General features: G+C 34.6%; 1 protein-coding gene across 2 annotated transcripts; it reads right to left on the bottom strand.

Moving 5' to 3' along the window:
* Positions 1 to 202: 202 nt before the first annotated feature.
* Positions 203 to 21,682, bottom strand: LOC150098689 (uncharacterized). Of its 2 annotated transcripts, none has more exons than XM_090404864.1 (2): positions 21,551 to 21,682; positions 203 to 5,550 (listed from the first exon to the last, which is right to left on the bottom strand). In XM_090404864.1, exon 2 carries the CDS (start codon positions 5,183 to 5,185, stop codon positions 4,358 to 4,360), a length of 828 nt encoding a protein of 275 aa, XP_090260990.1. In that variant the 5' UTR covers positions 5,186 to 5,550; positions 21,551 to 21,682; the 3' UTR covers positions 203 to 4,357. The 2 variants fall into 2 exon arrangements, with proteins under 2 accessions (XP_090260990.1, XP_090260991.1); XM_090404865.1 differs by lacking the exon at positions 21,551 to 21,682 and adding an exon at positions 20,319 to 20,371.
* Positions 21,683 to 22,665: the final 983 nt, after the last annotated feature.

The following is a 22,665-nucleotide window of genomic DNA, read 5'->3' as shown; positions in this document are numbered from 1 at the left end:
GTTTGAGCACTAAAATAATCAGTGAAATTGATCTGTTCTATAATCATTTCAATAACACAAATACTTTTAGTATTTGAGTTATCAATATTATAAATACATAAATTAATCAAAGAGCAGCATAACTCTTCTATGTGTCATATTCACTATTAAAAAAAAAAGAAGAAAAAATTATTCCTTGAATAAAATTACACATATACAACTCAAAGCCAAGTTATTTAATCACATAAAACAGGGTTAATTACATCAGTGCTGTTTTGCGCATAACAGAAAACTGCATACAAATATTATAAACACATAAATTAACAAAAGAACAGCATAACTCTTCTAAGAGTCGTATTCACTATTAAAACAAGACAAAATATATTAAATCAAGTTATAATAACCAAACGGAGAAGAATTTGTATCTAAGTGAATGCTTGCAGAATGCATGAAACTTGCAATACATTTTGTTGTACATTATAATGAAGCTACTCTGACCAAATGCAGAGAATCAAAAAAGTGTATATCTGAGCTCCCTGTATGCAATGTGTAGAGAGTAGAGATATTTAACATCAATTTCCTTATATCTGCCCTTATGGGGTGTTCAGGTTACATGCACTACATGATTAAGTTTACATTATAATCAATCTTCTATGAACAATTTTTCTCTAAATTAGTTAATTTTTCTCTAAATTACTAGTGAGCACTCAATATTGTCATATCTAACATTTTGTGCTTCCAAGGCACTTCTGACTGAATCAATCCATCTAGACCTAGGTTTTCCTCTGGGTCTCTTTCCTGCATCATGGCATCAAAAACCTATTTTGCTAATCCTTTCTTCACCATTCTATTAAAGTGATCATACCAAATTACTGCTGATTAGCTCTGCTGACACATTCTTTAATGCTAATAATGTGAAGTTCTTTCTAATATATTCATTTTTAATATGATTCTGTTGAAAACTCAAAAAGGAAACAAAGTGCTGTAAAAGGAATTAGAGATGATAAAGGTGACATGAAAACTGGAGAAAAGATATCCTTGATGTATGGAGTAATCACTTCGAAAAATTGATAAATGGAATAATCAGTCACAGCAGTGGTAAAAAACACTATAGGCATGCAATCACGAATAGAAAAGAAAAAAGCAACCAAAAGCTTGAAATGTGGAAAGGTAGCTGGAGTAGATGATATTTGAGCAGAAATGTTCAAGTATAGAGGTCTAAAAGTCTTACATTGGCTATACTGCATAGTTCAGAAGGAATTCTTTCTTCTGTCCAGGCAGAAGAATGAATTCCAGATGATTGAAGAAGTGCTCTCATAGTATCCATCCATCCATAAAGGAAACGAAACTAAATGTGAGAATTACAGAGGTATTTCCACTGTCAGTGTTCCTGGTAATATTTATGCAAGTATACTTGAGAAACAATTGAAAAGGATTGTGGAAGGGAAACCTGGTGAAGAACAAGCTGGATTCAAGCCAAATAGAGACTGTTGGGATCAGATTTTCACTTTACAAAAAATAGTGGATAAATCATGGGAAATAGCAAAGATCTGTATTTAAGTTTTGTAGATATGGAAAATGCACATGACAAGGTGCCAGGAGAAGAGCTATTCAAAATGCTAGTTATATGGTGTCAATGAGGCATCATATTAAGCAATACTTAGTCTATTTAAGTTGTAAGTCAGCAGTTAGAATTGAAAGAAGTACAGGAAGATGGTTTGATGCTAAATCTGGTGTCAGACAAGGATGTACATTATCCCCTCTGTTATTTATTATCTATATAAATCACATTATGAAAGAAAGTGGTATTAAACCTGATATCAAATTTGAAGATGTTAATCTCAGCTGTTTACTTTATGTGGATGCTTTATACTTTTAAATAAATCTTGATAATGATTTATTTAATATTTTATAATGCAAGATTCCCTGACTAAATTGAATAACTGTTGTAACAGATTTGGTAGGAAGTTCAGCAATAACAAGACAAAGACAATGAAATTAGGCAGAAGCATTAAAAATATCAACTGCATTGTGAATACAGAACCATTAGAACAAGTGAAACATTTCAACTACCAAAGGCACAATTTTTAGTGAAGACAGTAAATTAAATCTGGAAATAGACAACAGAATCAATAAAGCTGGTATGGTAGGAAGTCAACTGATTAAATTTATATGGAATAAGAGATAAATTAGTCAAAACACTGAATTAGCTGTACACAAGACAGTAATCAAACCAACTTTAACTCATGGATCTGAGAGCTGGGTTAGAAATAAAACACTTGACCAAAGACTAGAGATTGCAGATATGAGTCCTGAGAAATATTAAGGACATGAACAGATGGAATCAATGGATATTATATTAAAAACAGGGATCTTAAGAAAGAACTTGACATTGTTAGCATCCAAGTATGTGTTAGCATAGCTAATCTCAGGTAGTTTCATCACCTAAGCAGAATGGGAGAGGAAGATTAGCAAAACAAGTGTTCTATGATAGGTAGGCAGGAAAGAGACCCAGAGAAAGACCAAGATATAGGCAGATTGATACAGTAAAAAGTGCCTTAGAAAATAGAAATATAAGATCTGATAATGTTTTATCAGATCTTATAAGATTAGAAATATAAGATTCTGATAATGAGACCTCAAAAAAGGTTGAAACCGGTCTGGGTAGTGACCTCTCCTCATAATGTAAAACAGTACTACATCTCTTAAGAGCTGTGTTTTACATTATGAGAAAATATCAAGAATAGTGAGGAAGCTTGCTTCACCTTTGCAACGAGTTGCCGTGGTGTCGCACTACCAAGTGGTCACTTACGCTTGGATACGCTGACAGTTCGTCGGCATGAAACGTTACAGATCGTAGTGTTCGATCTTAGTTTCGCTTACTGGCTGAAAAACAAGAAGGGATTTTTATCCCCTTAACTTATATCAACCTCGCCAGAAAAAAAATAGCCTTTTGGCTTTTCATCTTAGTTATACAATGTAGTACTATCATATCTTATACATCCCTTGAGAGTACAGGATACACCATCAATATTTGATGATGATTCTGCAATTGTTTCATTCCCCTAATTTTTCTGAGAACTCATATCTGTAGGCTTGTCTTTGATCAAAAGCTTTATTTCTAATCCAAGTCTCAGATCCATAACTTAAAACTGGTTTGAACACCATCTTTTATACTGCTAATTTGGCGTTTGGCTAATTTCTCTCTTATTGCATATAAATTTATTCAGCTGGCTACCCACCATACCAGCTTTGCTTATTCTACTGTATTTCCATATTTAACTTGCCTTCTTCACTAAAATTTATGCCTGAATAGCTGAAACATTTCACTTGCTCTATGGCAGTGTTTCTCAAACTTTTTTCGACAACAGAACAATTCACAAATCCTGAAATTTTCATGGAACATCTTGGTTATTTTGTAATGTATAAATTAATAATTGATAATCAAGTAAACATCAATTAAACCATCATTAAATTAATTTGTCAGCACAAATTATTTTAAAATGACAAATTCCAGAACTTCTCGCAGAATACTAGTGTTCCAGGGAACACCAATTAAGAACCACTGCTCTATGGAATCTCCAGAATGTAGCTGAAGTTTTCTATGTTCCTGCCTATTTTCATAGTTTGATCTATTTCATTGCTGATTTTCATGCAAAATTTGTTACAGCTGCTATTATTCAATCTAAAGAATCCCAGAGATTTGGAGTAGATGTGCACAGAAGTACAGCATCTGCATAAAGAAAAGAAATAATGTTTGACTTATCCAATTCTAATATCAGGCCTAATGCCACTTTCTTTCATAATGTGAGAGGTGATAATGTACATTATCACCTCTCACATTATGAAAGACAAGGTACATAATGTACCTTGTCTTACTCCTAATTTTACATCAAATCATCTTCTTATATTTCCTTCAATACTAACTCCTGACTGACAAATACAGACTCTGTATTGCTCTGTATAATGTTCCATTTACCCCTTATAATTGCAGTGTTTTCAAATGATTTTCTATGCGCACCTTGTTTGCAATTATTTCTACATTTAAGAAATAAATGTATGAACTGAATATTATTTCAAAAGAAAGCTTTCCTGCAAACTAAAGCAAGAATTATTCCTGTTATATATATTTTTTTATAACTTATTTTTCAAAAAAGTGCCCTTTGCACACTTTACACCAAGGAATGCAAAACCATGTTTTTTAATACAGAAATTGCAGTTTTCAAATTGTCATGTGCAATTACTGTTCACCAAGAATTAAATCAGTGAATTTCACATCACTTAATCAAAAAACTTTCCTTGAATAATCCATATTCCCAGAGAAAAGCTATCATTCTTAGATATGAATTAAGGAATGCAAAAGCACTTTGGACAAGTTTCATGGTTTTTGTAGAGAATGAAGTAATAAATGAGATTTCAGGCTACGTGATATCGAATAAGCCTTGCCACAAATAGTACAAGAGAATGGCTTCTCTTTAGTGTGAACTAAAGAATGACTTTTCAATACATCTTTCCGCGAAAACGCCCTTCCACAAGTTATGCAAGTAAATGGTTTTTGCTGAGTATGAATTAATAAATGGTTTTTCAGATTAGATGAGTATGAAAACGCCTTTCCACATGTTCCACAATAGAATGGCTTCTCACGAGTGTGAACCACTAAATGTCTTTTCATGTCACTAGATTTCCAAAACCCCTTTCCACAAGTTACGCAAGAATATATTTTTCGCTGAGAATGAATTACAGAATGTACTTTCAGGCCTCTAGACTGGGCGAATGCCTTACCACAAATTGTACAAGTGAATGGTTTTACATCAGTGTGAATTAATAAATGAGTTCTCAAGATACGCAAGTGCGAAAAAGCTTTTCCACAAGTTTCACAAGCAAATGGTTTTTGCCGAGTATGAACTAATAAATGTGTTTTCAGATTACTAGGCCAGCTAAACCCCTTACCACAAGTTTCACAAGAAAATGGCTTCTCCTTAGAGTGAACTAATAAATGACTTTTCAAATAACAAGACCGGGTAAATGACTTGCCACAAGTTTCACAAGAAAATAGTTTCTCCTTAGCATGAATTGATAAATGATATTTCAATTTACTTAACGGTCTAAATACTTTGCCACAAACTTCACAGATATGTTTCGGTAGTGGACGGATTAATTTTTTTCTTACAATTCTTGAATTAGAACTCATTTTATCACTTTGCATTTGGTTCAAGTTTATGTATGTTTTTCCTTTTAATTCTTCCAGTGAGAATGATTTAGTCTGTCTTGTTTCAAGAGTTCTATTCTAGGATTATTTTAAAATTCCATATCCATTTTGTCGACTACTCCAATAAATTCAAGCAAAGAATAGAGTTGATTTGATAGGGATGTTTCTATTCCAGTTGTACAATATTTCTTCACAAGCTATATTTGTGTCAGTTTTTCTACTGCCATCTAGGAATTATGATTCTGGCACTTTTTAGAAGAATAAGCTTTCCAAAAAAGATCATTTGTGGAAAAATTTCCACAGTGCTGTTCACATAAACCTTTGGCTTTTCTTCCTGGCAGATGATCAACTTTTTTTCCCCCCTAAGAAAATTAAAAATAAATTAGAATAAATACTTGCAAGAGATTAATGGAAAATTATAAGTAATAAAATAATTTAATTATCAGTTTTTTGTTTTGTTTTGTTTTAAAGAAAGATTAAAGCATAATTTATGTGAATCCCACATTTCAAAGGCCATTGACAAATCCTGTACATGCCCGAGAGGTTTGCTTCAAGCTCTCAAGGCAATTTTGGCTTTCATTATGCTTATTCTAAAAGACAAAATTTCATAAACATATCTTTCCAACATTAATGCATAATATACATATAAGTGATATAATATAAAAATATCCCCTAATGCCTTTCATTCCATTAGACAGTAAGCCAGGCTGTTTTAGCAATAACATTTGAAGACTGACTGGATAGTTCAATCTCCACCAGTAGCCAATCAGAGACAGCTAGCCCAAGCCTATCACTAATCTTAAGCAATATCCAGTGAAGAGATGCAAAACGAATTCTATAATTTTGTGATCTCTAACATGATATGTTATTGTCTGGTATAGTGTGGATTCTACATCAATTATGAGTTTACATGACAAACCCGAGTTTCTGGGAGTAAAAACATGATTGTCCATCTTTTCTAAACCTATCTTTGACTCCGAAACAAGTTCTCTGAACCGAAGTCAATTTTCTTCCACATAATAAAGACCAACACAAAAATGAATTGACAATTATATGCATCCTGCATAGATTTTGTTCTGCATAACAGGCATACATCAAATTCCTGACATATACTCTCAATATAGTACTACATGAAAAACTTACATCATTACTAAACTTCCTATTTACAATTTTCCACCAAATCAATCCATTACCTGTCAAGACTCCAATGTTATCAGATCTATAATTTCTATCTTCTAAGGCATTTTTTACTGTATCAGTCCACCAATATCTTGGTCTTCCTCTGGGTCTTTTTCCTGCCAATCTGTCAGAGAACACTTGTTTTGCTAATTACTTGTTCTGCTAACAAGTGTTTAGCAAACACTTGTTCTGCTAACACATTCTTAAATGCTAATGATGTCAAGTTCTTTCCTAAAACCCTTCATTTTAATATGATATTGCCATTCATGCATCTGTTCATGCCCGTAATCTTTCTGAGGACTCATATGTACAGTCTCCAGTCACGTGTTTTATTTCTAACCCAGCTCTCAGATCCACAAGTTAAAATTAGTTTGAACACAGTCTTGTATTCAGCTAATTTAGTGTTTTGACTAATTTCTCTTATTCCATATAAATTTATGGTTTTCATAAAATTTATTTATTCAGTTGACTTCCTACCATACCAGCTTTTGATTCCATTTTCTATTTCCATATTTAGTTTATCATCTTCATTAAAAATTGGTTCAAAGTAGATGAAACGTATTACTTGTTCTATAGGTTCTCTATTCATAATGCAGTTAATATTTTCAATGCTCCTGTACACCCCTTGAGGGTACATGGCAGGAATATGATGATGATGATTGTTTTGTTATTGCTGACCTTCATACCATATTTATTACAACAGTAATTCGATTTAGTAAGGAAATATTGCAGACTTCTAGCAAATTTATTTAGAAGTATAACATCATCCATATATAGCAAAGAGCTGAGCTTAACATCTCCAATTTTGATATCAGGTTTAATACCACTTTCCTTCATAATGTGATCCATACAGATGAACAACAGAGGGGATAATGTACAGCAATACCTAGCATAGTCTGGCTTCGATCAGTCCGGATTCAATATAGTCTGGTTTTAAATCCAAAAAAATTAGCACACAAAATAATTTTTTTTTATACATAAATGTTCATTTTTTTCCCAGTTTATACAGTCGTCTCTTTTTGTATGGTTTATTTTTTATGCGGTTTTAAAGGTATGTGATACAATATTTCAATTTTTTGGGGGGTTCCCTGTTGTATATGTATGTACCTAGACTCGGCGAGAATGTAAACACGGCATTGTGTTCAATGTCTTAATGTGCAAGACATGTATAGTACAAGAAAGCAGTAGACATTTGTGAATTTTAATGTTAAATTAACTTCTTTGTCTATCAGTTTCCAATGCATAAATCTACCGTAAAGTTGATTTGTAATAATTAAATTTTAATCCCATTTAAAAAACCACATAATGAGTGCAAAAAGAAAACGGGAAAGTGATTCTGTCACCAAGAAACGTAAATGGCTCACTTCAGAACAAAAGCTCGATATAATCAAGCTTCATGAAGAAGATGCATCCTTTGCTAAAATAGGCCGTGAAAAAGGAATGGACGAGTCATCAGTTCGAAAACTTATCAAAAAAAAAAAATCAATACAAATCGCAAGGTATGGCTACGACTTCTTATTTATCAAAAATAGTGACTAAAACCAGAAGCGGCTATTATCCATATGGATCGAAGACTTAATTCAAAAGAGAGTTCTGCTTAGTCAAATGGAAATTCAAGCCAAAGCATTAAGTCTTTAGAATGACTTGAAGACTATTGATGATATAGAAAATGAAGATGAGGGAACTAGTGAAAATTTTACGGCAAGTCATGGTTGGTTTTTTCATTTTAAGCAACAAACTAGTATTCCAATGTATTGTTGGCGAATCTGCCAGTGCAGATAAAGTGGCTGCTTCAAGATATCCGAAGGAATTGAGTGAAATCATACAAAAAGGTGGCTACAAAAATGAACAAATATTTAACATTGTTGAAATGGGATTATTCTGGAAAAGTTGCCGTCACGCACTTTTATAGCAGCCAATGAAAAGTCATACCCTGGATATAAAATTTAAAAAGACCATCTCACACTGTTATTAGGTGGAAATGCAGCAGGGGATTTCAAATTAAAACCGATGCTTGTGTACCATGCACAAAATCCTAGAGCTCTTAAAAATGTATCAAAAAATAATCTCCCAATGATTATTTTTTGATACATTCAAAAAATAACCATTGGCATTCAAATACAAAAGCATGGATCACAAGAGTATTATTTGAAGATTGGTTAACCAACTATTTTTGCCCTACAATAGAACGTTATTGCAGAGAAAGAAGATTAGATTTTATTGATCTTAGATAATGCCCCCGGTCATCCGTCTGGTCTTTGTGATTTAAATGAAAATGTACAAATAACTTTTCTTCCACCAAATACGACGTCGGTGATCCAACCAATGGATCATGGTGTCATTGCAACATTTAATGCCTATTATTGCGCCACACTTTTTTGCAAGCCATAAAAGCTACAACAGGAGAAAATGCACCTACTTTAACGGAATTTTGGAATAGCTACAACATCAGAAATGTTATCGAAAATATAGCTGAAGCATGGCATGAATTAACAGCATGCAATATGAGAGCATTATGGAAACATATCACACCACATTGAGCAAATCATTTCATTGGTTTTGAAACTAATATTGCTGAAGTCACTAATATCATCATCAAATTCCTGCCATGTACCCTCAAGGGATGTATAATTTCCTATCTACAATTTTCCTCCAAATCAGTCTGTTACTTGTCAAGACTCCAACATTATCAGATCTTATATTTCTATCGTCTAAAGCATTTTGTACCGTATCAATCCACCTATATCTTGGTCTTCCTCTGGGTTGTTTTGCTGCCAACCTGGCAGAGAACACTTGTTTTGCTAATCTTTCCTTGCCCATTCTGTTTAAGTGACCATACCACCTAAGATTAGTTCTGCTAATGCATTCCTGGATGCTGACAATGTCAAGTTCTTTCCTAATATACTTGTTTTTAATATGATATTGCCATTGATGCCATCTGTTCATGCCTATAATCTTTCTCAGGACTCTCATATCTGTGGTCTCTAGTCTTTGGTCAAGTGTTTTTATTTCTGACCCAGCTCTCAGATCCATAAGTTAAAACTGGTTTGAACACTGTCTTGTGCACAGCTAATTTAGTGTTCCGACTGATTTCTCTCTTATTCCATATGAATTTATTCAATTGACTTCCCACCATACCAGCTTTGCTGATTCTGTTGTCTATTTCTATATTTAATTTACCATCTTCAGTAAAAATCGTGCCTAAATAGCTGAAATGTTTTACTTGTTCCACAGGTTCTCCATTCACAACACAGTTGACATTTTCAATGATTCTGCCTATTTTCATTGTCTTTGTCTTTTTATTGCTGACCTTCATACCATATCTATTACAACAGCTATTCAATTTAGTCAGAGAATCTAGCAGACTTGTAGCAGATTTATTTAGAAGTATAACATCATCCGCATAAAGCAAAGAGCTGACATTAACATCTCCAATTTTGATATCATGTTTAATACCACTTTCCTTCATAATGTGATCCATATAGATAATGAATAACAGAGGGGATAATGTACATCCTTGTCTCACACCAGATTTAACATTAAACCATCTTCCTGTACTTCCTTCAATTCTAACTGCTGACTTACAACTCAAATAAAGACTAAGTATTGCTTGATATAATGCCCCATTGATACCATATAACTGAAGTGTATTGAATAGCTTCTCTCTTGGCACCTTGTGCCAAGAGAGAAGCTATTCAATGGCATGCCTTTTCTTGGCATGCCTTTTCCAGATCGACAAAACTTAAATACAGATCTTCGTTATATTCCCATGCTTACTCAACTATTTGTCGTAAAGTGAAGATCTGATCCTGACAGCCTCTATTTGGCCTGAATCCAGCTTGTTCTTCACCAAGCTTTTCTTCTACAATTCTTCTCAACCGTTTCTCAAGTATACTTGCATAGATCTTGCCAGGAACACTCAGTAGGGAAATACCTCTGTAATTCTCACATGCAGTTTTATTTCCCTTTTTATATATGGGTACTATGAGAGCTCTACTCCAATCATCGGGAATTCGTCCCTCTGTCCAGGCTTTCTGAACTATGCAGTGCAGCCACTGTAAGACTCTTATACCACCATACTTCAGCATTTCTGGTCGAATATCATCTACTCCTGCTGCCTTTCCACATTTCAAGCCTTTGATGGCTTTTTCTACTTCTAGTATGGATATGTATTCCTGACTGCATGCCTGGTCAGTGTTTTTTTTACCACTGTGCTGTCATCGCTGCTTGTTTCATTTAGCAGTTTTTCAAAGTAATTACTCCATACTTCAAGGATATCTTTTTCTCCCGTTTTCATGTCACCTTTATCATCTCTAATTCCTTTTACAGCACTCTTTCTTCCATTCTTAAGCTTCTTCAACAACCTCCAGAATATTTTGCCACCTTCTTGATATTTATTTTCTATATTCTTGCCAAAGTCTTCCCATGACTTTTGTTTAGATAGTTTTACACAGTGTTTAGCTTTCTTGCATTTGTCTCTATATTCTCTAAGAGCACAAGCTGACTTATTTGACAGGAACTTTTGGTATGCTTTCTTCTTATCCTTCACTGCCTCTTTAACTTCCGTGTCCACCAGGGAGTTCTGATTTTTTTATCCTTACAGATAACCTGACCACATGCCTCTCTGGCAGAATCAATCAATGTTTACTTCAGAGTTTGCCAGTGAATCCCCAAGGTTTGATTCCTGTTCTCAAATAATCTTTGTGTATTTTAGTCTACAGTTCACATCTGAGAGCTGCTCAACTTTTATTCGCTTTAAAACTTTCTTACATGTTATTCTTTTCAATATGAAATTCAATTTTATCCTGCTCAAGACTAAATAGTGATCACTTCCAATTTCAAATCCTCTGTAAACTCTGATGTCCTGCACCAGGGAGAAAACATCACTATCATCAATAACATAGTCAATGAGACTTTTCTTATTCCTAGCCTCTTCTCTCCATGTGAATTTGTGCACATTTTTATGTTGGAACATGGTGTTAGTAATAACCAGTCCATGTCCTGAGCAGAAATCCAACAGATATTTGCCAGTATTATTAGCTTTGCTCTTTTCTCGAAATTTTCCTATCATTTCCTACTATGCTATTTAGATCCCCAACAAGGACCAACTTTTCATTTTTCATTGTGTCAGTTGCTTTTTCTAAAGCCTCAAAAAATTCCTCCACTTCTACCTTAGTAGAACCTTCTGTGGGACCATAGGCACAAATAAGTCTCATTGTCCAGTTCCCCATTCTCGTATTTGCCCACGTTACTCTACTTGAGACTGACTGCCATTCAAGAAGATTAGCCTCGTATTTTGTGTTGAATACTATGGCTACTCCTTCTTTTCCTTGATTGTCATTGCCTGAATATAACATTTTGTATTTATTGCTCAGAAAGATCTCACCAGTTTTGGTCTTTTTTTTTGTTTCAGTCACCCCTATTATGTCGATCTGGTACTTATCTAATTCCTCAGCTAGCTCCATTTCTTTGCCATTCAGGCTTCTTACATTGATAGTACCGATCTTTAACTCTGGTGATGTTGGGTTGGGATTTATTTTCAGATTTGTTCCAGTAGCTGACTTTTCGCTGTTCGCCCTGGTTCCCTGGCGAAAACAACGGGGGGCCTTGTTTAAGCGGGCGACACCCCAGCCAGCATGAAATTTTGTCATGTTGTACCATCATTCTATATTTTGGTTTAAAATAAGAATACAATTTGGTCGGCTAAATCCCAAATTGCCAACAGGGTGCACCACGAGAAGATGAGGAAGTCACTAACAACATAGTGGAAATTGGACAGCAACTTGATTTCAGAGTTAGATTAGGTCAACGTAATTGAGTGCATTGAATCAAACACTAATGAACTGGATAATGAAACACTTATTAACATGGATGAATAATGAGCTTATGAAGAGCAGGAGTACAACTTAGACAACGACGGCAAAAATTATTGGAATGGTTGAAACCTTATCAGAGCATATCATGGAAGTTGATCCCAATATTGAAGGCAGCATTTCAATTTGCCGAATGATAAACAATGCAATTCGTTGCTACAAAGAAATGTATGAAGAGAAAAAAAACTAAAGAAGAAAAATGTGCAGACATCTATATTGCAATTGTTAGAGAATACAAAATGAATTACGAAAAACATGCATTTTTTGTTTAATTATTTTTGATAAAGACATTTGAATTTATTAATCTTGTTTTATTTATTGAAAAACAGGGAGAATATTTTTTTTTGGAACCAATTATCATACTTTGTATGTATTTAGTTCCTCGATTATTCCGGTTTCAAACAGTCCGAGATATTGGTGGAACTGATTACCCAGATTAAGCAAGGTATTGTTGCACATCCTTGTCTGACACCAGTTGTAACATTAAACCATCTTCCTGTACTTCCTTTGATTCTAACTGCTGACAACTCAAATAAAGACAAAGTATTGCTTGATATAATGCCCATTGATACCATATAACTGTAGGGTTTTGAATGGCTTCTCTCTCTCTCTCTCTCTTGGCATCTTGTCATATGCCATTTGCAGGTATACAAAACTTAAATACAGATCTTTGTTATGTTCCCATGATTTCTCAACTATTTGTTGTAAAGTGAAAATCTGATCCTGACTGCTTCTGTTTGGCCTGAATCCAGCTTGTTCTTCACCAAGTTTCTCTTTCACAATCCTTCTCAACTGTTTCTCAAGTATACTTGCATAAATTTTACCAGAAAAACTCAGTAGAGAAATACCTCTGTAATTCTCACATTCAGTTTTATATCCCTTTTTATATGTGGGTACTGTAAGAGATCTACTCCAATCATCAGGAATTCGTCCCTCTGGCCAAGCCTTCTGAACTATACAGTGCAGTCACTGCAAGACTTTTACACTCCCATAGTTGCACATTTCTGTTCGAACATCATCTACTCCAGCTGCCTTTCCACATTTCAGGCTTTTGATGGATTTTTCTACTTCAAGTATGGATATGTATTCATGATTGCATGAATACATATTCATATGTATTCTGGTCAGTGTTTTTTTTTTTTACCAATGTGCTGTCATTGATTTTTTCATTTAGCAATTTTTCGAAGTAATTACTCCATACATCAAGATATCTTTTTCTCCAGTTTTCATGTCACCTTTATCATCTCTAATTCCTTTTACAGCACTATTTCCTCCATTTCTGAACTTTTTCAACAACTTCCAGAATATCTTGCCACTTTCGTGATATTTATATTCTATGTTCTTACCAAAGTCTTCCCATGACTTCTTTTTTGCTAGTTTTACAGTCTTTAGCTTTCTTACATTTGTCTCTGTATTCTCTAAGGGCACAACTTGACTTATTTGCCAGAAACTTTTGATATGCTTTCTTCTTTTCCTTCAAGGCCTCTTTAAATTTCCTTTGTCCACCATGGAGTTGTGATTTTTCTATCCTTGCAGAAATCCTCAGTAGATGCCTCTCTGGCTGAATCAATGTTTTCTTCAGGACTTGCCACAAAATCTCCAATGTTTGGTTACTGTTCTCAAACTCATTTTTTCTTGAATAATGTTTGAGTATTTTAGTCTACAGTTCACATCTGAGAGCTGGTCAACTTTTATGTGCTTTAAAACTTTCTTACATGTTCTTACTTTCAATAAGAAATTCAATTTTATCCTGCTCAAGACTAAATGGTGATGATTTCCAATTTCAAATCATCTGTACACTAGTGTCCTGCACAAGTGAAAAAACATCACTATCAACAATAACATAGTCAATGAGACTTTTCTTATTCCTTGCATCTTCTCTCCATGTGAATTTGTGCACATTTTTATGTTGGAACATTGTGTCAGTAATAACCAATCCATGTCCTAGGAGAAATCCAACAGATATTTGCCATTATTTTTAGCTTTGCTCTTTTCTCCAAATTTTCCCAAAATATTTTTGCATATCTGACAATCATTTCCTACTGTGAACCAACTTTTCATTTTTCATGTGTATTTAAGAAATTTCAACTACTCAGAGTAAAATTCAGGAGTGGGGGTTCCTTTTCTCTGTAGACACCTCTAATCTCAATACCATTCTTCAATGAGATAATGAAAGTTTAGCTTCATATTGAGTCCTTCAAAAAAAATTTGATTTTTCTTTTCCCTTGAAAAAGAGGAACCTAGTTCTTTCTTCATTTACTTTTGATAATACTCAGCTTAACAGTCAAGACCAGATTTCTGAAAGTGACACTTACCCTTAGGACTTTCCTGGCATAAGCACATTGCTTATATAGCATGTACTGCTTCCATAAAAACTAGCATCATGTTTGTGTGCATTTAACCTTGAAATATTGCTTTCATTAGAAGAGGGAGAGTTCAGCAGATAACTACTCTCTGAAATTCTCCTCAGGCAATGTCTCAAAGATGGTTTCTACACTATCTCTTCTACATTCATTGATGCTATTAGGCAGAACTGACATATCTCATGATCCCACTTATTCTAAACCTAGTACCATGAGCAACAGCTGCTCAACTTCCTTCAGCAGGTGTTGGTGAATCATAGGACCTGCTATTCATTTCATTCCATTTACCTTGTTTCTGTAAAACAACCATCGTTAAGTATTTTTCAAGACTACAGATTTCTCTTGATCCTTGCCCACACATGGCATTGATATGCTATAGGATTTGTGGGCTCTCTTCTGTGGAGTGATATAAAACAATGCATTTCATCAATAATGCTCTCAACCATTATTACTTCATTTCAAATGCAAGTTACAAGTATCAGTGATTCCTACTTGTCTCTGATTAAACTCAACAAACTAAGTTTTTTTCAGGAATTGGAGGCTGATTTGCATCAATAAAAAAGGCAAATATACAGGATCTTCAGGACAGTGCCTTGTTAACACAACTGAAGCACCCTGCATTACGTTTGAATTTCAAAGTTTTCGTGTCATGCTATTTCTGATCTTTTAGTTATCATGGGAAAAATCAAGAAAACTTACATCAGTACATTTTGACTTCAAAATTGGAACTTCTTCCCCTCCAACAATTGTTTCATTAACATGGGTATCAGTGTTGTTTCATTAACATGGGGTACTGACTGAATGATGTACCAAAAGTAGATGTAATTTTTTATACATGTAAGAAGGAGAAAAGCAACATAAGCATAAATAACATATTTATTCACTTTCATTATGCATTCTGCAATTTGCATTCTGATAGCAGGTCTATGGAATGAGAACAGGTTGAAGATTTGTGGGTTGCAGAAATTGGTTGATAGGCAGAAAAGGGGCGATATGATTGATACATTCAAATTACTGAAGGGTTTCTATAAGATTAATTCAGAGGATATTTTTCAGAATAGGACTGGTGGTGGGAGGACTAGGAACCATCCATGGAAACTGAGCAAGAGTGTGGTTAGCAAGGGTGTTAGAACTAGGTTTTTTACTTGGAGAGTGGTGAATGAGTGGAATAAGCTGCCTGTCTATTGTAGGTGCCAAGACTGTGAATGAGTTCAAGGCAAAGTATGATAGATACTGAGTGGATGTTGAATAGTTGTTCTTGACATGATGTTTAGGGCCTCCCTCGATGAATACAAGGACTACTTGGAGTTGCCCGTAATAATAATTCATAGGCTGTACTCATGCTGCCCTTCACAGTATGCCACAAATTGCATCCTTTATGCAGCATGTTCAATGGCAAAACGCAGCTGATCAGGATTGATGTTATGCACACGATGCATTATGCTGTCTTTCAATGCTGGCAAGTGATCAAGATGATCCCGATAAACTCCGACTTTCAGAAATCCCAAGAGCCAGAAGCCACAGGAGATCAAGATAGGGTGAACAAGGCAGCCATGCAGTGGGAAATGCATGGCTGACCACCCTACCTTCCATGAACTGTTCTCGAAGAGCCTCCTGTACAGATTGATCGATGTGTGGAAGGGCCCCATATCCTGTATTAAAATGACTGAATCCATACACAGGTGCTGCTGTAGCTGTGTCACAACAAAATTGTTTATCATATCGTGATACTTCGACAGTAACTGAGCAGGTCACAGGACCCAAATGGCCAATGTCCTCAAAGAAGAATGGTCCAATGATGAAAGAAGCTGTAAACTATCACAAGGCAATAACTTTGGGTGAATCGAAAGGAATTTCTTGGACTGCATGCGAGTTTTGCGTAGTCCATACTCTGCAATTGTGAGTATTCACAGCTTTGTTGAGGTGAAAGAGAGCTTCATCTCTCTGCAAAATCATCCACAGTCATGCAGCGTCAAACTCCACTCAAACAAAGAATGTTAAAGCAAGTGTCAGTCAATTTTCAAGTTATCTTGTGTGGGTAGAAATGCAGAATCTTTCATACTTTACCAGAAAGTTGTGTAATGCACATCCATGTTTTGATACAGCATGTGCAGTGCAGGAACCAATGTTTTTTTCATGGTCACCACCACAATAGAAACTTCATTCACTTATTGTAAACTGATTGGTTTGCAACCTCTGCCAGATCTAATTCCCAATGATCCTGTTTCTTCAAAACAACTAATCATGCATTGTCGAACACATGGAGATAGTGAACCTTGTCGACGTTTCTTCAGTTGATGAAATTCGCAGAGTGCAGCAACAGCATTCAAGTTGTTTAAGTAGTACAGCTTCATGATCAAAGCACATTAGAACAAGGTTAGTGCCATTACTGTGGACTGTATTAACAACTAGAATTAACGGATAAATCCTGTTTTCATCTTTTTAAACCCTCCTGGCACCTGGTAGGGGTTTAGAAATCATATGCAATTTTCATGCATTTCGTGTTTATAATGGCCCTGGTGGGTGAATTTTGGAACTTTTTTTTTTCTCAGATATTACTTTACATGATGTACAAATGTATTCCTGCAAAGTTTTGCAGCATGTGGATTACTGGATGGTGCTCCACCAGGCCTTAAACAGAGATACTTTAATTATGATCACCCTCTGTATATCCATAACCAAGGTAGACATTTGGCCTTAAATTGGGGAGAATGACAATGCAGTTTTGTTCTGGGAAGTTGCTAAACATGGGGATTTCTCAGTGAAGATAATAAACCTATGTTGAACTATAAAGCTGGTGATTATGACAGACTTAGGAGTCATCTTGAAGCAGTGTCATAGCTTGACAGGTTACAAAGAGAGAATATCAGTAGTGCATGGAAAGTGGTCAGAAATTGAGAAGCAGTAGCAGACTTAATATACTCAAGGTTAGGAGGATAAACCAAGTGGGAATTAAGTGAATGAGTAGAGATATAAAGCAAAATCTGCAAAAAGAGAAAACATTGTGAAGGATAACATAAGGAAAAATGTGCTCAGCATACTTATCAGCAGTACAATTTGCGAGTAAAAAAGGTGTTTGGTAAGAAAGGCTATATCAAATTATGAGAAAAAATCAGCTAAGCAGGCCAAAATAAAACCAAAAGGTGTTTTGTGGTTATGTAGTAAAGAGATAAAATGACTTATGGGGACTTTACACGATGCTCATGGTAGGAAGGTGATCAACGCAAAATAAATAATGGAGTTGCTGAGTGATCATTTTTCAAAGGTGAATCATCCAGGTAGTTGATATCATATGTATAATTTTGCATATCAAAATTGAAGTATGTGAAGAGGAAGTGTTCAGCATATTCAAGAACATGAATGAACACAACGGTACAAGAAGATGGATGTCAGAGAACGTAACATGTCAATATGCAAGAGAATTGGCACTGCCTCTGATAAAGTTATGCTATCTCAGTTTCAGGGAAGTGGAAAGAGGGTAAGTTGGTTAAAGATAAAATCCAACATTGGGTGGATAGGGACGCAATATTCTATAGTGGCCATATGGCGTTGTAAAGGACAGATCCTGTCTTAGTAATTTATTCACATTTTATAATAAAGTGACAGCAGAAGTGGATAAAGGAAATGCCCACACCATGATACTGCTGGACTTTGTGAAAGCATTTGACAGAATACCACATGGAAAACTATTACAAAATTGGAGCAAATGGAAAGAATATGAAACTAGTAGCATGGATAGGGAGATGGCTAAGAGAAAGACACCAGAGTAGTATATGGTAAAGTGGAATCTAGGAGAATGAGGGTGACTAGTGGAGTATCTCAGGTTTCTATATACTAATGCTGCTACTCTAATTTGTATATCCATTATATAGGAAAAGATTAAGAAGTTATATTTGGTTGTTTGCTGATAATTCAACACTGGGGAAAACAATAGTTGATAAAGGTGATGTAGATATCCTACAGGATGATTTAAATAAATTGGCATTGTGGGCACAGGATAACAATTATGGATTTAATGTTGCAAAATGTATGGTTATGCACTTTGGGTTGAAAAAGTTGGTATTATCATATTGATAGGATTGGATTGCAGGAAATTGATGAGGCTAGGGACTTGGGGATAACAGCAGATAGAGAATTTAAGTTCAGAGAGCATATTACAAAAGTTGATAAAATTGCTCAAAGGATTACTTGGATATTGAAGAATACACTAACAAGTAGAGATAGGGAAGTCATCATCCCTCTTTATAAAGTTATTGTTTAACATATTGATTACCATGCAGAGATTTGAAAATCTGGGTTTCTTTGCGAGTAGGAGGTGGTAGAGAAGATTCAGAGATGAGTGACTAAGCTGGTGACAGGTCTGTGGAATGCTCCCTACAAGGATAGGCTGAAAGTTTGTGGGTTACAAAGTTTAGTTCATAGGCAGAAAAGAGGAGACATGACAAAAACTTAATATTAAAGGGGATTTATAAAATTGATTCAAAGGAAATTTTTCAATATATGATAGAGAACCAAGGGCCATCTGTGGAAGATGTGTAAGAGTGTAGTAAGAAGGAATGCACAGATCATATTTTTTGCATGGAGAGTAGTAAATGAGTACAATGGATTGCTAGAATTAGTCTGAGTTCCCTGACACTGAATGAATTTAAAGGAGAGGAATGACAGGCTTTATACGTATAATAGCTTGGATCTCCCATGATGAGCGTCCAGACTCCATGGAGACCCCATATAATAATAATTCCTTTTGTACCTTTCCTGAGCTAAGACTCAAATCATAAACATATCAAGGACCTAGCCACTTCTGGTGAACATTCTTTTAGCATATATGCTAATATCCCTTCGGTCCCTATTCCAAATCCTTATGGAGATTATGTAACAGCTCTAGAACCTGCTCATGATCCTCTATCTCTTCATTCAATGTAATGGTAGCAATGAATCTAGGTTGATATCTTAGTGAAGTGAGCACTCATATGAACAACTGCATCTTCTTCGGACAAAAGAGTACCATCTGCATTCACTAAGGTTATTCCATATTCATCCCTTTTACTTGCAGCATAACAATGATAAAATTCTTTTGGGTTGCCTTTAGCCTGTGCAGCTAATTTCTTTTCACACTCCAACTTAGCTCTTTGTAAATCATAACTTTCCTCACATGAGATTTATATATTTCATAACTCCTCTCACTCTTATAGTTATAACTCCTGTCATTGCCATCTGTATTACAATTAAGCCTGGCAGCATACACTAGCTGAACTTATATTCTCAGGTTTCTCACTAGATCTACTTTCCCAAACTCTGTGATATGAATTAGGTCTGAATTCAATGAGTAATTTGTTTATAATAATAACTATATCACACAATAATAATTAATGACAGAGAAGGGGAATGGAAAAATCACGAGAAAAGCAGCAATAAAAATATTCAGGAGTAGAGTAACTGGAATAGAAAGAAGACTACAAACTGTAACATAAAAGTTGATAAAATAGAGAGATACCAGAAATGGCTAAATTCCAAGCACAATAGAAGAAAATTAGGGTACAAAAGAAAGAGTACAAATTGAGATATCTGCTTACCAATAGTCATAAGCAGAGTATAATGGTAACAAATCAACTCGAGGAGAATTTTGAAAAAAAAAAGTATATTAACAGGTTATTCCTCCAGCTCCAAATCCTTAAATTTCATGAGAAATCAACAGTGATCTTTTTCGTGACTCACCCGTGATGTTTATGTCAATTTGTTTCCAGAATTTTAACAAAATTAAGAGTTTTTAATGTAGACACCTGATTCGCAGAGTGTAAATCCTCCATGATAATTTTCCCATCACCGCCCAGCACATCGCGGCGCTAGCGACGGCACTGGATGTGATGCCACTTTTGATCATTGAAAATAACAGAGTAAGGCTCTAAATAGCTATTTAGTCTTAGGATGAGTGCAATTAGAGAAGTCCCTGTGACACCGTTGAGCATAACGCCGTACCACTCAACGGATTCTGCCATTTTAATTTTCTTATTTTATGTTCTGACGCTTTTCTTTATTTTTTTTTTAAATTGATGTATGAATTGGTATGAGGTATGTATCAATTAAAAACAGCAACTTGGAATGATCATTAGATAAAGTTTAATATTCTCCGTATTAATTTCACAATCATTAAATTCAAGTTGCTATTTTTAAATTATGCTACTCAAAAAACATCACAAAAACAAACGCCTAAGAACATAAAATAAGAAAATTCTAAGCCCGCCTAGGATGCTGTAAAAACCAGTTATGTTTGACACTTAGCAAATAATAAAAACTATTTGTGGCATACGAAATTCCTGAATAAGCCTGTACAAAAAATTAAGTACCTCGGAATTGAACGCAGCGTAGAGGACATACATTTTTGTACCGATGAAATGATTAAAAAAAAAAAAAAAACTGTTGCGTAATACGAAATCAGCAAACAACCAGAAACCCGAAAAAGCTTGTAAAAATAATCACGCGTCTCCTTTATAAAAGGGGATTAAAAGAAAACATCAAATAAAATAGTCACACCTAGGGTGTGCCTATTTTTATAATTGTTACAGCAAGACAAAAAAAAAAAAAAAAAAATCTCTCACATTACAAGAAAGCGGAAATTCTGATAAGCTTATAGACTTAATCATGTGCCTCCTTTATATATGAGGGGGCGGGCGAAAATTACTAACTTCATCCTGCCGTGTGCTAATACAGTACGTTAAAAGGGGATCGCAAAATCCGTCTAATAGTGCGGCCTTAGTGCTGAACGTGTGATGTCCGCATTAGACCACGTGACGAACGACGTCGTTGATTGCACTCATCCTCATGCAGTTACCTGCATTCCCCATATTAGTTAAACCATGTGATCAGAACAGATATGCATATACAGTACTTACAAAAATTATGGCCTCCATAAAACTCCACATATTGCAAAAAATATCTAAATTACTTACATCCAATGATGTTAATTAACGTCATCTCATTTATTTAGTCACTCACAGGCACGATTTTCACCAACCATCGATTAACATCATACAAAACAAAGAACATCAGAGACATGCCGTTATGTAGCAACCTCGCTGCAGAGCGCCACCTCTTAAGTTAAAAATTACAAACATTTCTTTGGAGTTATTAAGTACATAGCCGTTCCATGAGAAACCATAGGCGAAAATTAAACTAATAAAATAACATTTTATTAGTTTAATTTTCGCCTAAGATTTCGCATGGAACGGCTTTATAAAGAAACATGTGAAACTTTACTTCACTCTTCTAAATGAAACAGATCCGATGATCTACATCTATCCTCTTAGCAGTAGATAGTGCTTTTTAAAAAAGCTAATCTTTCCTATCTTTATTTCTTACACACACACACACGCGTTTGTGTGTGTGTGTGTGTGTATATATATATTTGAAAAAAATACATTTAATGACTCCAAGACCGAGATAACATATAAAGATTTTAATGATAAATACTACTAGTTTCGGCATATAGCAGCCTTCTTCAGGTATTTATAAAGGAAAGGAATACTAATAAACATTGAATTATTTAAACAAACTGGAAATTACAGGTACAAATTGCCTCACATAATCGATACATAAAAACGTTGTATTTTTTAAAAAATATTTTTTATTGGTCTTGGAGTCATTAAATGTATTTTTTTCAAATGTATAACAACCGAGTAAAAGCTGATCGCCATATATATATATATATATATATAAGCTCGGAAATTTAATAACCTTTCCTCGTTATCCTACTTAGTAGTGGCTTTTGATATTTTCAGTTATTATTCAATTAGCTTTTTACAAGTACTAAAGATGGCGTTGATACTTCGGGAAAATTATACTAATAAAATAATATTTTACTTGAGTTTATAACGGTATTATAATTTTTTAAAATTACAAATAAATTTGTATAATACATTAAGATACAGTAGAAACAACTTAATAACATAATGTTAAGTACAAAAAACAAAATAAGTCGGCGACACTTTTGTTAGAAAGGATTTAACAAAGGCTAGAAAAGTTTTTAATGGATTTTGTTGTTGTTGTTGTTGTTGTTAATAATAAT

The sequence above is a fragment of the Typopeltis vanoorti genome, chromosome 15 (assembly GCF_054136105.1).
Source record: "Typopeltis vanoorti isolate ZY-2024b chromosome 15, IOZ_Tvanoo_1.0, whole genome shotgun sequence".
Lineage (NCBI taxonomy): Eukaryota > Metazoa > Arthropoda > Arachnida > Uropygi > Thelyphonidae > Typopeltis > Typopeltis vanoorti.
The sequence above is the reverse complement of the archived record's forward strand: the minus strand, read 5'-3'. Positions and strand labels throughout refer to the sequence as shown.

Excerpts from the sequence above, each read along its gene's own strand:
- LOC150098689 (XM_090404864.1), bottom strand. The coding sequence starts at position 5,185 with ATGCAAAGTGATAAAATGAGTTCTAATTCAAGAATTGTAAGAAAAAAA.